The following is a 14,303-nucleotide window of genomic DNA, read 5'->3' on the forward strand; positions in this document are numbered from 1 at the left end:
ATGCATAAAATTCAGTTTTGTTTCGTTTTTGTATTGTCTAAAATTCCGAATAGAATTTAATTTCTATACAAATAAATTTTATTTATTTGTATATAATTACATACAAATGAAATGAAAATAGGTACATAAAACGAATAATTTACTTTAAATGGCATTATAATGAACATGTGTGCGCGTAATAAGTCGTATCTTCATGAATAAGAAGTCATTTTTCTAAGGAAAAGGCAGTCTAAACAACCAGGACCATTCATGTCCCCCCTTTTTTTTTATTTTGCAATTTTAACGTCACTTTTCACACTGCATTATTTCAAATGAATTTTTTAAAAAAATTCCTGTTACTTTTGACAGCATGAATCCCATCGTTACCATATATGAGAACAACGTTATATCAGCTGTTAGATGTCTAAGCAGTCTGGCATGCGCGTTCTTCCGAACAATGGCCCAAAAGCACTGGTGAAAGAAAGCACTCCCGTACCTGAGATAGAAATACAATGCGTTCTCACTCGGGCTTTGCATACCTGGGTAGTCAAGCGTTACCGATGTTCCTGGCCGCCTGGTTCAGGGCAACGCCTACATAGTGGTAAATGGGCAGCTTTGTGTCGGTGGCCTGGATTTACAACAGCGTGCAACACTAAAGGGGGAACAAGAAGGGTGTCTGATCTCTCACAAGTGAGAATGTGTTACCTCTGTTCAGTCTAAAGACGTTGCCGGAATTAAAAGTCAGTTGGCATTATTGCGAATTACGAAGGTTTTAAACTGGAATGTATTCGTAACTGAATCGTGAAATTGGAATATTTTACGAAATCAGTTACGTCACATTCGACAATTAGCATTAGTAAATTCAATCACAAAGTGGACTGACTTCTTTTAAAGTTCGATATACAGAAAGTGGGCAACATATTCTCAGAAGAGTCTGTGATGCAACTTGCAAAGCGAATCTGTTCAGTTAAACTTATTTCTATTGCTGTACGCGTGGGAGTAAATTGATGTATAACAGAGATTTTCGTGTATGTTATTGTCAATCCTATGGAACAAACATCTCGCCCACGGGGTGTTTATATCCCCAGCGAGCAATTCTCATCACGTTATCAACGTTATTTCAGTCGTCAGAATGGAACAGTTAATTCTTCTGGTTCCAATACTACTGCAAATTCGTCGACTTCGGCTGTCAACAAAACCGCATGTCGAAAGAACCGGTAAGTCAGTTTCTCATATGTAATCAGTGCAAACTCATGCTCTGACGATCTTAATTCATCCTCCATTAGCAATATTGAGGCCTTTGGGTTTATTCAATAATTTGAATCAGTTTTTTTTTTCTCTCTTTAACTCTAACAATTTGAATAAGCAGAATAACTTGATACTCGAAGGATTTATCATATATTGCTTAACACTTTCCTGAATTTTATCCACCCCTCAACTCACTCACAAATTTCACCCCCCCACACACAACTATTAGTAACCATCCTATGAACTACAAGTTTCTTTCACAAAAAAAAAAAATAAATAAATAAATAAAATAATAATAATGCTATTTTAATATTTGGGTGAAATAAAGTCAAATATATTATTTTATGTAATAATAAAAATATATGCTAAAAGATAGTAATGTATAATAATTTTTTATCTTAATATCTTTCTAATTTTATAAATATGTCAAGATAAAGTTATGATACCTTTTTTGATCTGCTCATAAGGCGACAATGCATACAATCCATTGAAAGGAAGTAACGTAGTTATCCTAGTGATGCTGTTCTGCATCTTCATTTTTCTCTTTATAATTATTACTTTGTCTAGTACTGAAACAAAAACAATATGTATGGGATTAATTTTGGGACTTTATTTTAGAAAAATGCATGTCTTTTTTTATTTATTTTTATTTTTTAATTGCTTGTCGATAAATTATGTAACACTGTTTTCTGTATTTTAGATTTTCCCCCCCTTCTTTCCTATCGCAAATTCTCACACATTATAACTTTCCCTAAAAATTATAATTATGCTCAAAATTGGGCCCATACAGACAGAATTTCGGCTTCATAATATAAAATATTACTTTTTAATAAGTTTATTATTAAAATTATAAATATGCGACATCTTATTTAATTTAATAATTTCATTTTGGTAAAATAAATTAAAATTAGTACATAAACTAATAATGATTCTTCATTTTGCATATCTTAATTTATTATACTGTACAATGATCTTAAATATCCAATAAATATAACAGAAAGGAAAGCTAACATCGAGCTCATCTATAGTTCATCAAATCTGTAAATTTAGTCCTCAACTCTGTCCAGGCTAAATTTACAGATTTCTACATCCTCCACATCTATTTTTCCCGTGCCTACAATTAAGTAATTTCAGTGGGCTTATTTTGAGGGCTTAATTATTTTGAATTGACTTTAGAAAATGCTCGAATCTAAGCAATTTGAATTTCATCTCATCTCACTGCCAACTCAAAAATTGTTAACTGTATGCCAGTGTATATTTCATTTAGCTTACTGTAAATATAATGCGCCTTACTTTTGTTTATATGGTTATACACCTATAGTGCATTAATATCATGAGTGGACGTTGTTCGGTTTGAAAGAAAGGTGAAGCAATTAATAAAACGAGACTGCATTAATACGTGTGCTTTTTGTCTTTGTCTTGCAAGATCAAAAAGTTCTTCCGTCTCTGTGCAAGCCAAGCTAACTCACTTTCAGTTGATAAAGACCTTATAAAGGTTCCTCATGCTCGAGACAAGTTTGGAAATATCACAATATCGTCGTGAGTGCGCTACAGAGGCGTCTGTGCATGGGCTATGGAAATCAAGTAGAGTTTTAATAAGTAGAATAGCCGGACCCAGACTCGGTGTGTCTTTTAATTTTTAATTCAACGCGATACTCGATCTCAAATTCTACAATTCCGAATCCAAATCTATATACGTTAAAGATCATTAAAAAACAGAATTTTGTCGATTTTTAATGCTTGAACTTCTTTACCTTTACTAATATTGCTCTGTTTATCATCATATCTGCACTTCTAATAATACATAATATTGAATTCGGATTTAGAAAATATCTAAGCTTATTTCACTCTGTAAAGAAACAAAACACTATACACAGATCTATCTAGTCTTCTGTTTCGGTGGTAATGCATATTACAGCGGAGAGAATACAACGGAAAGTATTAAAGATGATATCTGGACTGTGAAATATAGATTATGAGGAGAGATTAAGAATTTGTGAACTAAAAACGCTATGAGACAGGGATAAATAGAGATCTACAAACTTTTTGAAAGGGTTATACAGGGTACCAGTAGATGGAATGTTTGGAATTTTTCATTTTATGAGGGGTGGTGAGAGGACGAGAGGGCATCCATGGAAGTTGAGGTGAATGCAGTCAAGAAAGGGGTCGGAGCTAGATTTTTCTCTCATAGAGCGGCACGTAACTGGAATGGCTTGCTTTTGGAGATAGTGAGTGTAGGTAGTGGTAAGGAATTCAACAGAAGGTATGACGTGGTGTAATTGGTATGTGGCCTCCCTCGACTCTCTGGAGATCTAGTAATAATAATAACAACATTATATATATATATATATATATATATATATATATATATATATATATATATATATATATATATATATATATATATATATATATATATATATATATATATATATATATATATATATCTAATATTTTAGTCACTGAGTATATACAAAAAACGCCGAAAGATAAACACCGAAGAATTTGTGTACCTCTGATAGCACCGTTTTACATCCTCAGCTTAGCAAATAACAAAGGAAGACAACAGGAAAAATAAAATGATCAGAATGCAGATAACTTGATTACAAAAGGCCTTATTGTCTGCATTTTAATAACATTAACACCATCAAGGACAATGATCAATTATTCGGTCGTGATTCAGTTGATCATGATCGAATTATTGTCCTTGGTATATATATATATATATATCATCATCATCATCATCACCATGCGTATCAAGGATTTAGGCCTAGCATGGCCTGTTCCGGCCTTAGAAGTCATCGCTGAATCGTTTAAGAGGACGTCCTGGTTTCCTTTTTCCTAATGGCTTGTACTCTAAGGCTTGTTATATCAATTCAACAGATCTTTAATCCTAATTACTGATGCCCATAGCACTGGAAACTAGAACGATTATTAATAAACAGTACAGTCGTCACCATGCTATCAAACGATTTGTGGTATCTACTCATCACGACACATCTTTAATTCATTTCTTAGATTTAATAAATCTAATATTTTAATTAATATGAAAAGCCAAACGGCTATATTTTCTGGCGAAGTTAGTTAAATTAAGGGGATAAAAATCCCTTATTATTTTAAGATCTAATTCGTTGGATATTTTAACTTAACACGCTACTATGACGAGACTTTAATGGAAATTGTATATCCCTGTTCAGAGTTTACGATCATCTTAATTATAATATAATATATATGGGCACACCACTCTGGCATTCGTATAGTGAAGGTATGTAAGTTCTTTTCACTTAAACTTTGATATCATCCAAGTCTACCTACTCACTGATGAGACCTCAAAAAAGGTTAAAACCGGTCTGGGTAGTGACCTCTCCTCATAATGTAAAGCAGTATTACATCTCCTAGGAGCTGTATTTTCACATTATGAGAAAATATCAAGGATAGTGAGGGAGCTTGTTCCACCTTTGCTTCGAGTTGCCTTGGTGTTGTACTACCAAGTGGTCCCTTACGCTTGGATTCGCCGATAGTTCTTCGGCATGAAACTCGTAGATCGTAGTTTTCGATCTTAGAATTTCGCATACTGGCTGTAAAATAATAAGGGATTTTTATCCCCTTAATTTAAATCTAATATTTTTTAAATGTTTGTTTCTTCATATGATTTCTTTATTTTATTATTTCATATTCCTTTATGTATTTTTTATTTTTTGGCAATGCTACATATGCACTTCAATGCCTGTTGATTATTGATATCTATATAACAGGAATTTTTCATATTGCACGCTGTTTCCGAAGTACTTTGAATGAAATCCTATCAATATTCTGCTCTCCCTCCCACACCGGCTTCAGCGATAAATTTTAAACAACCACCTTAGCATGCTGAACATGCTAAGATGGTTGCTGAACTTACTGAACATCAAAGTAAACGCGTGTACGACAGATGTACCTGAGAGATCTAATTCGTTGGATATTTTAACTTAACACGCTGCTATGAAGAGACTTTAATTGAAATTGTATATCCCTGTTCAGAGTTTACTATCCTTTATCTGAAATTACTGACAGAGGGAAGATAGCTAATCTGAGATTCTCCGTATTCTATTAAATGATCATTGGATATTTATGATTGTCACGGGATGTTAATTTATGATGTCATTCATAATTCATGCTTTTAAACCAACATTTCCTACTGTTGGTTTAAAAGCATACATTTTTTTTTTTTTCTGAAGTAGGGAAATCGCGCTTGAGTTCTTAAAAGTTGTGAATGCCAGCAACATTGTCCATGGTGGTTAATTTCAAAGCATAATGATCGCTATCCAAGTAAAAACAGTTATTATATAATTATCGGTAGAAAATTTCTGTAGGACTATTAAATATTGTACGAATAACTGAATATGCGATATTCACTCCAGCAATCCCTTAGCTATGATGTTATTTAATCGGAGAGACCTGAATTAGATTCTTGTCATAGTACGAAAGGAATACTATATGCAGTGGCTTTGCAACTAAAGGTGAATAACCAATCGCAAACGGAAAGCAAAGGATTTTTTCTGTTTCGCATAACATGCAATTGGAACATAGAACATGCAACTAATTACACACATAATGTATTCCCCCTCCCCATAGCTTTAATTATTTCATTTAGCAACTAACTAATGTTTACGCTAATGGTGTTACAATTAGTCTTTGTCAATTTACTCTATCTAATCGTTATTTCACGACAAAGCTGAACTGTACTAGTGGAAGTATGCCTCTATATTGCGAATTCACACTACATACTTCAATGCTTCACTTCCTTATGGTTTCCTCTCTCTAAAAGAAACGAACTCGAGAACAGTGTTAAAAAAAGTAATGAATGCGGATGCTGTGATCATTTCCCGCTGAACTGTAACAAATGTTCGAGTTTAACTGCGCGCTCAGAATCTTGGTTACAATAATTATTCACAGCAACTAACTTCTTTTAAGTAGGACTGTTATGGAATTTTGACGTTTGGGTTTCAAAAACATATGCTATACAACATAGGCATGCTTTGTTTTTCAGCAGGAAAAGCAAGTAAATGTAATAGCGCGTGCTAATTATCCAAACATCCATAACCTTGAAATCTGCTGACTACTGGAGCATAAATAATTGGCCTAGACCTTCGTAGCAGTGTAACTTTTCATAATTCTGTACACAAAAACACCAATAGATTCTTGTATACACGGTTATGGATTCCTTTCACGGCTGGACAGGTATACCAATTAACTAAATTGCCCACGTAGCATCTGTGTGCTTTGACTAATAAGTATAACGACATAAAATAAATTATCAAAATTACAATCAGTATACGCTATAGAATCGAAAACTGTTCATTTTCATGCCGTGCAGAAACAAATATAAACTACAGAGAGAGACAACATTAATTCCGATAGTTCTAGCTCTCTGCATATCACTGCACTAGCGTATCTGCTTCACATCTGTTGAGATCGCGTGGTGTTCGCATGATGGCAAGCGCAGTTTATTTTTAAGAGAGCAAATGAATGGGTTGAAGTATAAATGCAGAAACCCTGACAAGGCAGTCCAGTATAAGTAACAAATATATGTACGTAAAAGAAAAGCTGCCTGCTGCATCTCCTAAACATTTCTATGCAGGAACAGATATTTTGGTTAACATTTTTTTTTTCCTTTCGTCAATTGCTCAAAGTGGGACAAAATGGCGGGCTGAAGGGTTAATGACATTGATACAAATGTTCAACACGACATGTGGCTGCACTAACAGGACATCTATCTGTTTGTGTTATTTTGTCTGGTTGAATAATGTCTGCTACGCGTTGTGAATAGGAATGTTAAATCCATACGGATTCAGAGGAAGTGAATAGTTCAGGACGACTTTCTTACGATTCAAGAAGATTATAATTAAGAAGGATTTTCTTTCTGCACCGTTTCCATCTAAATTCCTTAACAGAAGAATTCCTGTTTCCTGTCGGTTATTTTGAATTTTATAAGGAAATAATAATAAACTGTCATGAAAGGTCTTAAAATGTTCATGCACGATCTTAAATTTTTTTTCAATAGGAGTGTTTTGTTTTCGTGACTCGTTTCTTTTGTTATATCGTGGATTTATCTACCCCAGCTATGCATGATAGATCTCTATTAGTTTCACAAAAATACTAATGTCCTTTAGTTTAATAGTAACTTCGGCGAATTTTGAACCTCACTATTAGATCGTATTGCTTTGTATAATATGGAATTCAACACACGTTATACTTTTAATTAAAAGAAATAACCAGGGATTAATTCCTCTAACGAAATAGATGAAGGTATTGGACCCCCCAAAAAATAAAACCTAACCTAAACGCTTCAGTAGTAGGCACTATTTACTAAACTGCAGCTAGATATTCAGTTCGAATATTCAGCTACAGTTAAAAAGTTCAGACTTCCTATTAAATTATGAAAAATGATATCTACAACTCTGTATTTCGTTATGGGGTATATTCAATAACACTCTTAGTAGTACAGCTTGAAAGAAAAAATTACTTTGATATTAAAAATGATAAAAGTTATTAATTATCATATTATTATCAATCTTTTAATTCATAGCTTCTGCATGTCTGCATTAGCACGTTCCTTCTCAATTTATTCTTTGACTACGCTTTTCTAAAATATCCCGCTCTGTCTAGCTTTATTCATACATCTATACAAATCAAACATTCACTTGAAATTATTTAAAATTCTGAAATTATGAAATTAAAAGTTGCTATAATAATAAAATTATTATAGTAACATTTGTTCCAAACTGCGTTCAGGTGCTTCTGTCCAGTTGTTAATCATAAGAGAGCGCACATTTTCTTTTTTTTTCTTTTTTTTTTTTACTTTTTACTTTTCTAACTGTCCTAGTTTAATCTCTAAGCTTTCTTTGTGTTTCGGTTTTTAGGATAAATGAATAAATTCACAAAAAGAAAACATGAACACATGCAAGACGCAACAAGATTCTAATAAATGATTAAACTCTCACGAACCAGTGTTACGTATGTACTTTAAGATGAGCTGAAATTAGTCCACAGTAAACGGATAAAGACCTGCACCCTCTCATATTAACAGCATGGTGCTGTTATATAACTGGCTATCGTTTGAAGTAAAAACTGTCTGGCTGTTAGTGTTCTGATTTCTTTAGCAGTATGACGCTTTTTTTTTTTTTTAAATTGTAATTTTCCCTACTTCATCAGCCAACTAGTGTCTGGGCTCGGTATGTAGAGCGAGCAACAAAGTGTGACCAATGAGTTTATCCTTCTAATGGTTTTAAGACTAGGTCAGGAAACATTCACTTCCGGTTTAGTACATTTGTCCCGGTCTCATCTTAGTCAGTTCTAAGTGAAGTCGTAACCTATCGAATTTCTGTCAACAAGCAAAAAACCAGCATTATGACTCTGTACATTACATATTTCAAGCAGATCATATTTTGATTATTTTAATATCAATGTGATGATTTTCTTTATTTCCTTACTTGGTCTCTCCCTCTCTCCATCTCCTCTCGAGATTGTTCTTGAGAAAATATTGAAAATGTTCATCACATCATTATTGAATAATATATTAATAAAGAATAAAAAAAGACCAAAAGGATTCAACATGGAAGTGAACATTATTTAAAAAATATATATATTAAATATACTCGTGAATAAATTTCTGATAATATTTTTAAATGCTGTAATTTTTAATTTATCCAATAAAATACGATGTTTAAAATTTATGTAAAAATGCTAACAACGGTATACAAGAATCGAACAAAAAGTACTAGCACCCACAGTACACTAAAACCTTTTTGTATATGCTAGAAATGGTTCATCGACCAACCGCTCAGATTTTTGTACTATCCAATTCACATCGTGAAAACAACGTAACAGCCCATGGAAATGTAACTTTGCTCAATCGCAATGCCATTAAGTCGTGAGAACGTTATGTGTAATTTGCAAATCCAGTTAGCCTCTTGTACATTACAAACTCATACATTCGTTTGTAAGGAAAGGAGGCGGAACAACTATACAAAACTTTATTCTTTGTGGAACCTTATCTTGATGCAATGGTTTCAAAAGCAGACCCACTCTTGCTAGTCTTAAATGAGCGGCGACTAACCACATACTTTCGTTAGTCAGTTTAACCGATTAACCTGTTCCAAAATACTGGAATGCAAGACTGCTAATTAATTCTGAGGAAATTATTGATTTAAAGGAATGTGTTTACTTCCTGGTGGAACTTTTCATTGGATCTTTGACAATTATTCTCTCTCTCTCTCTTTGTGGAAATTGTCAAACAACTGCCAAAGACTGGTCTCAAGGAATGCAGTTTTAGTGTTAACTAAACGAAGCACTGACCTCCATAATACGTTACAAATCATAATGAACGAAAGGAAAGAACCGCGAAAGGATTGACTGGACTGAGGATAGAAATTGTGAAATTCCTCCTGCTTTAACGGATTTCTTAGTAATTTTAGAGAACGATTAACACCGTCACGGTCGGATAATGTTAAGTAGCGTGACGACAATTGAACTGTAACTTGTTGAACCGAATGCTTCACTTGTTAGCTAAGACAGTAATTTACTTCTTTATCCTACACTATTGAAACTCGAGGTATTTGAAGCGGTTACAGAGGGCCTGAAACATCAGTCATTCATAAAAAAATAGCGATCACTTTGTGCAAGAAACACTCAGCAGCTAAAAATATTTCCTTGCTGATTTGAAATACGACAAGACTGTGATAGGTAAGAACTGACCGAGACAGGAAGAAACTGGGTCAGAATGAAGGAACATCCGATTATACCGGGGCACGTCAAGACTTCAAAAAACAGCATTTACTTGGTTATATCTATCAAGTTAATTTGAAAGCATGCAGAGACATACTATTAACATAAGACATATTTGCAGAGAGAGAGACAATATCAAAATAGTATCGCTCGAAATTGTGCGAAAAACAAACAAAAAATTGCAGTTTACTCGAATCAGATATGTTTGATTATCATTTTCATGAATAACTTGATTATTTTTGTAAAAACAATAAATATTAATAATAATTTTTGAATAATAATGCTTTTAAAACACTTCAGCAAGGCTAATTCTTAACATAACTTTTGTATATATTTTAAGACACTACAGTATTAATTATTCGGAAATTTTGTATGCATAATTATTCATACAAATAAAATAAGTTACTAGCATTAATAAGTGCTTAGAAATTGAAAATGGTTGTATCTTTAAAGTTCAGTGGGATAAAAAAAAACATATCTGAACAGTAAGTAAAAATGCATTCCAGATAATATTTTTGAACCTCAAACATGCTTCACTAATTTTGCTAAGTATTTAGTGAAGAAGAGTAACATATCCCATTTTTGCCATTCGTGCAGTTCTTAAAACAAAGCACGTTTTGAGCTAATTCAACTGAAAAGGAAAGACAGTTGTGTCTGAAGATTAAGGAATATTTGAGAAATAATGCTTAACTCAAAAAATGTGTTTCTTTATGTAAAAAATTTTTTATTTTATCCTTATCCCTATATTATTGTATCTTTATTTTATCCATATATAAATATTTAATAACACTGCGCAATCGAAATCTTTTAATTCTCTCTCCAAACTAATAATACCGATCCGAAGTTGTTCGATAGGGAACTGAAGAGGGTGAACAAATGTTCAACACATATTTTGACATTTTGACTGTCTCCTTCTCTGGGAAAGAGAACCCAAACGTCTGAAATTCTGTCATATTAGTGAAGACAGTGTAGGTTTTCGTGATTCCTGCAATATCGATGCAACTTGTAGCGAAGATGGAACAAGAACCCATGCAAACGATAACAGTATCACTTTCAGAAAGTGTCGTTCTTAAGGCAAACATACTTTAAGAAACCTAGAAATATTTTATTGCATCCTTCTTTATTAAAAATATTCTAGATGATTTTCTGCCACGTGGATTATGGTCTTGAAGATAGGCTGGCACAGCTCATAAGGACACCACAGCACAGTAGATAAAAATCATTAAGTATTGTAATTATTCCCTTCAATTCCCTTGACTAAACTAATCTTCAGAGCATTAATATTGAGTGGATTTGAAAAACAAAATCTCGAAACAAATGGTGAATCCTTGCTTATTAATGGCCTAAAGCTTTAAGTACCAAGTTAGCTACTTAATCGTATTTCCAGATTAGCTGACACATACTCAATTTATCGCAGACTATCAAAATCAGAATAATCTACAATAACCAAAAATATTCTGATTCTGACTGCATCTTCCCAATTATGCACAGGTGTGCTCCAGAACTAACGCCAGTTCTGTATCAAATCTACAATTTCCGATACTCAACTTGCAGCTTGGAAGCAACTATTTTTATTAAACTATTCACACACACACACACACACACACACACACACACACTGTTTTCAATCTACTGACCAATTTTCCTCATATCGGTCCTCTCTAAAATAAGGGGAAAAGGTCAGTAATGGTCAACTTGCTACCACCTAGAGACTCATTAGTTAATTAGCGAGTATCAGGATTGTGCAACTCTAGATCCACAGCAAATCTAGCCGACAGCAGTTACTTTTAGACACTTCTGAACATGAAAAGGCTTGAAGAAACTTGACACTATGACTGGGTCTGAGAAACAGAGAGAGAGAGAGAGAGAGAGAGAGAGAGAAAGAGAGAGAGAGAGAGGCCTCTTCAATGAAATATTTTTATGAGACTCCCATCCACGAAAGGTTGTAAACCTCTAGTACATTAGCAGAGTGGATTAGCTAAGCTATATTCTAATACTTTTATTTTATTTGTTCATTTATTTATTTATTATTGGGTAATCCTTTTCTAGAGATCAAACATGGAACTTTTTTTTTCAAGCTACTGAAGTCCTAACTACCGACCTATGGTCTATCCTGTACCGTTTAGCTGGGTGGCTAGTTTCCTCCTGGACGTTCGGTTTTTATCATAATGGAAAGCTTCCTCGATTGAGTTTTTCCTAAGCATAAATGATTCTCACCGATTCAAATCCCATCCAAAGTTGTGTTGACTGTAGTCAACACAACTTTGTGTCGAAAAAAATCAGAAAATTTTCTGACTCTTATTTCAGAAAATTTTGCGCTCAAAAACAGTTTAATCATCAAGATCTTAAATACTGATCTCCTTATCATTCTTCACTAGGATGCTGTTTATGCAACCTGACAATCGTCAATGTGACAAAAAAAAAGCAGTTCTGTCTTATTTCTGGCAAGGAAGTTCTCACATCACTTCCCTTAGACATAAACTTCAAGTATCAACAGACAAGATCAGATTTATATTTTGGGCTCACACTCACTTGTAACCTTTCATTGTATAAATAAATTGCATCCACTGACTCCATAAAATGCCGTGTTCTTTTTTTTTTCTCAAGCCATTACTCCTCTTTCGTGTAACTGCTCATTGTGTATAAATACCAAATCCTAGAATATGTTCTCATAGTTATGGATAGGCAATGTACTATGCCTCTCCAAAATCTTGAAGCTATCCATAAGAAAGCAATCCAGTGAAATGATGGTTCCTTCCCCCTCTCTGACAAGCTCACTCCAAAATTCTTTTCCCCCCCACATGATCTTCTTTTGTATTAGTTGCTTCTATACGCATTTTCAGAGGCACTGTCCTACCGAATTGACTCCCATAATTCCTTCACTTTTCTCTAAGCCTAAACGAATATGCTCAGGTAATATCGATTAGCAGTATTATAGTCAGGTATTTTGGGTCATTATTCATTCAATATGACCACCAGTCAATGTACTTTTCGTCCAAATGTTCTGTTGGAATGAGCAGATCTTTGTGAAAGTCGGTCAAGTTTTACCCCATCATTTTGCAAAACCCATATCGCAATAGCACTTACAATATGATATGATATGACTCATTTTCGCGTTAAAAGGGACATGAGTCTGTTCTTTAAACTATGGCAATGTTCGAAAGTATTGCATTATCTAATGTGTTGCATATTCATCAGCATTTATCATTCTAGTGACTACAACCAAAGGTCCGAGTCTATACCATCAGAAAAAACTCTATATCATTACATTTCCTTACTCATCATCATACGTATCAAGGATTTAGGCCTAGCATGGCCTGTTCCGGCCTTAGAAGTCATCGTTGAATCGTTTAAGAGGATGTCCTGGTTTTCTTTTTCCTTTTTACATTTCCTTACTAAATTTCACAATCGAAATGATGCACTCGGACATAAGGCGTTCCTCTGACATCCGACGTCTAGGTTTACCCATCCGATCGGAAAATGGTGCAGCGTGATTCGCCACTCTATATCACCGATTTCCAACGCCGTACAGAATAGTTAGAATGTTCCTTTCACCAGTACAGTTTACGATGTGAATCGTTTGCACACTGTACTGCCGAAATTTTTATACCATGCTTTCTCTTGGTGTTCAGTTTCCTGGAAATTTCTATACGTTTCTTGGCTGATGTGTGTATGTATTGGGGGGGGGGGGGCTCACAGTTGATTTCGTGTGAGGCAGTCATTTACCGGTAGCAGGAATGAATAAGTCAGAGATGCGGCATCCTCCAATAACACCTCTTTCGAAGACCTCTCCGCACTCCATTGATATCATACAGATGTACAGCTGAAAGGGTATATACATTTGCTCTATGGCTTTGAAGCAGGTATAAACTGTATACGCCAAGTATAATGCTAGTGTGTTTTTTATTCTAAAATGGGGGACTATTTCCTGCTGTCTCCATACTTATTTTAACATAGTGTATTTATGTACATGTGATATCTATGGGTTTATAATCTTTCATGTTGGACTAATAAAAAATTCTTAAAATCAGTGGTTGAATAAATAGCGTTCTTATTATCGACTACTTATTTTAATAAATATAAATGTATGTTTCTGCGAAAGTTCTCCAAATTATCTTATTGAAAGTTTTTATAACGTAATGTATGTTTTTATCTAGGTTTCTTAACTTTTTTTATATAATTCATAGGACTCAGCAGTTTATTCTAATGAGCTCCATCTATGCTCAGCTACTTGTGGTCATCTGTGTTGTATTTTTCACATCGGAGATAGTAACACCGCGGGTGCCTCTTTTCTACTTTGAGGTAAGTAT

General features: G+C 34.0%; 1 protein-coding gene across 2 annotated transcripts in view; it reads left to right on the plus strand.

Annotated features, from left to right (window-relative positions):
- Nucleotides 1-14,303, plus strand: part of LOC150105729 (proton channel OtopLc-like) — a 94,251-nt gene that overhangs the window by 51,329 nt on the left and 28,619 nt on the right. For both annotated transcript variants that reach the window (XM_090394325.1, XM_090394324.1), the window contains exon 2: nt 14,181-14,295. In XM_090394325.1, coding sequence (XP_090250451.1) covers nt 14,181-14,295 — 115 coding nt within the window. The remainder of the gene's footprint in view (nt 1-14,180; nt 14,296-14,303) is intronic.

This window comes from Typopeltis vanoorti, chromosome 6 (assembly GCF_054136105.1).
Source record: "Typopeltis vanoorti isolate ZY-2024b chromosome 6, IOZ_Tvanoo_1.0, whole genome shotgun sequence".
Taxonomy (NCBI): domain Eukaryota; kingdom Metazoa; phylum Arthropoda; class Arachnida; order Uropygi; family Thelyphonidae; genus Typopeltis; species Typopeltis vanoorti.